The sequence below is a fragment of the Lactuca serriola genome, chromosome 1, assembly GCF_051521515.1.
Source record: "Lactuca serriola cultivar US96UC23 chromosome 1, Lser_US96UC23_V15, whole genome shotgun sequence".
Classification (NCBI taxonomy): domain Eukaryota; kingdom Viridiplantae; phylum Streptophyta; class Magnoliopsida; order Asterales; family Asteraceae; genus Lactuca; species Lactuca serriola.
This window is the reverse complement of record NC_136408.1, coordinates 28,664,336-28,665,619: the sequence shown is the minus strand read 5'-3', so window position 1 is coordinate 28,665,619 and position 1,284 is coordinate 28,664,336. Positions and strand designations below refer to the sequence as shown.

General features: G+C 33.1%; 1 protein-coding gene across 1 annotated transcript; it reads right to left on the bottom strand.

Moving 5' to 3' along the window:
- Positions 1–269: 269 nt before the first annotated feature.
- On the bottom strand, positions 270–812 carry LOC145052852 (uncharacterized). Its single transcript, XM_079000765.1, has one exon. The coding sequence runs from the start codon at positions 810–812 to the stop codon at positions 270–272; it is 543 nt and encodes a 180-aa protein (XP_078856891.1).
- Positions 813–1,284: the final 472 nt, after the last annotated feature.

Genomic DNA, 1,284 nt, shown 5'->3' with positions numbered 1-1,284 from the left:
CTTGCTATAAGACTTTTTCATTTAGAAGACGTGGGTTTCCATGATTTCCATGATATTTACTTTTTTCTAAAATTAATTTATATTAAAAATAATGAATTTAAAAATTATTTTAAAACTAAAATTTCCTTAAGCTTGAAAGGAAATTACAACAAAACTAAAAAAAAAGCAACATAGAATTTAAAAATATAAAACATAGAAAATAAAATTACGAAACCTAGAAATTAAAATATGAAATATAGATAGACCAAAAGGACATCTTTATCAGAAAATTAGCCATCTAAATCATCGATTGGCTCGACATTAAGATCGATGTGGTCAACGGTCCAAATATGTTCCTTGAAGTCTCTATGAAGAACATGATGGGTCTCAACATCATGAATTATTGCTCTCCTCACCAAGTAATCATTGCTTCCAACCTCAAATGCTTGTGTCAGTGGAACGATCTCGTTTTCATTATACTCACATATTGCATTGCCTTCATCTTCGAGAATTATATTATGCAATATGATACAAATATACATGACCTCACTTATTTTCTTGTCGTCAACAAAAACTGTAGGGTGTTTAAGTATATGCCAACATATTTTAAAAGCACCAAACGCTCGTTCAACATCCTTCCTCGTCTTCTCTTGAGCTCTCTTAAACTTCAACCATTTTCGATCATTAGGACAAGACACTAACTTCACAAAACAAGAATGATTATGGTAGATCTCATCCAATGGATAATATCCATACCTATATGGAGTTCCACACACATCAAAAGAAGAATATGGTGCAGTCCTGTTATACATGTCATCGAATAAATGAGACATGTTAAGAACATTTATGTCATTAAGGAAACCAGTAGAACCAAAAAATAAATGTCATATCCACAAATCCTGTGAGGCCACCACTTCAAGTACGATAGTTGGATAACCATGATCACTTCGGGTGTAATGTCCTTGATGTGCATTCGGGAAATTGACCTGTCACACCCCCGACCGAGGCGGCGGAACACGCTGGGGTGTGCAAATAAGTCCATGGATCACAGGTAAACTGAATATATATAGCAAAAGTTACAACAATAAACAAAATAGCATTCGTGTTCCATCTTGATATTTGAATACAATGTTTTTACAAATAATAATAGTTATGAATTGCCTTAATAGATAGGCATATATTATAACAGCTAGTAAACTAGGTCACATGAAATCCAATCCGTCTTGAAAGTCTGTTTAGTGATTTCCTGAGAATACATGTACTTGAAAACCAAACTGTACTGTTACATAAGTAAATCCATACTTA

Coding starts and splice junctions, on each gene's coding strand:
- LOC145052852 (XM_079000765.1), bottom strand. CDS start 812: ATGTCTCATTTATTCGATGACATGTATAACAGGACTGCACCATATTCT.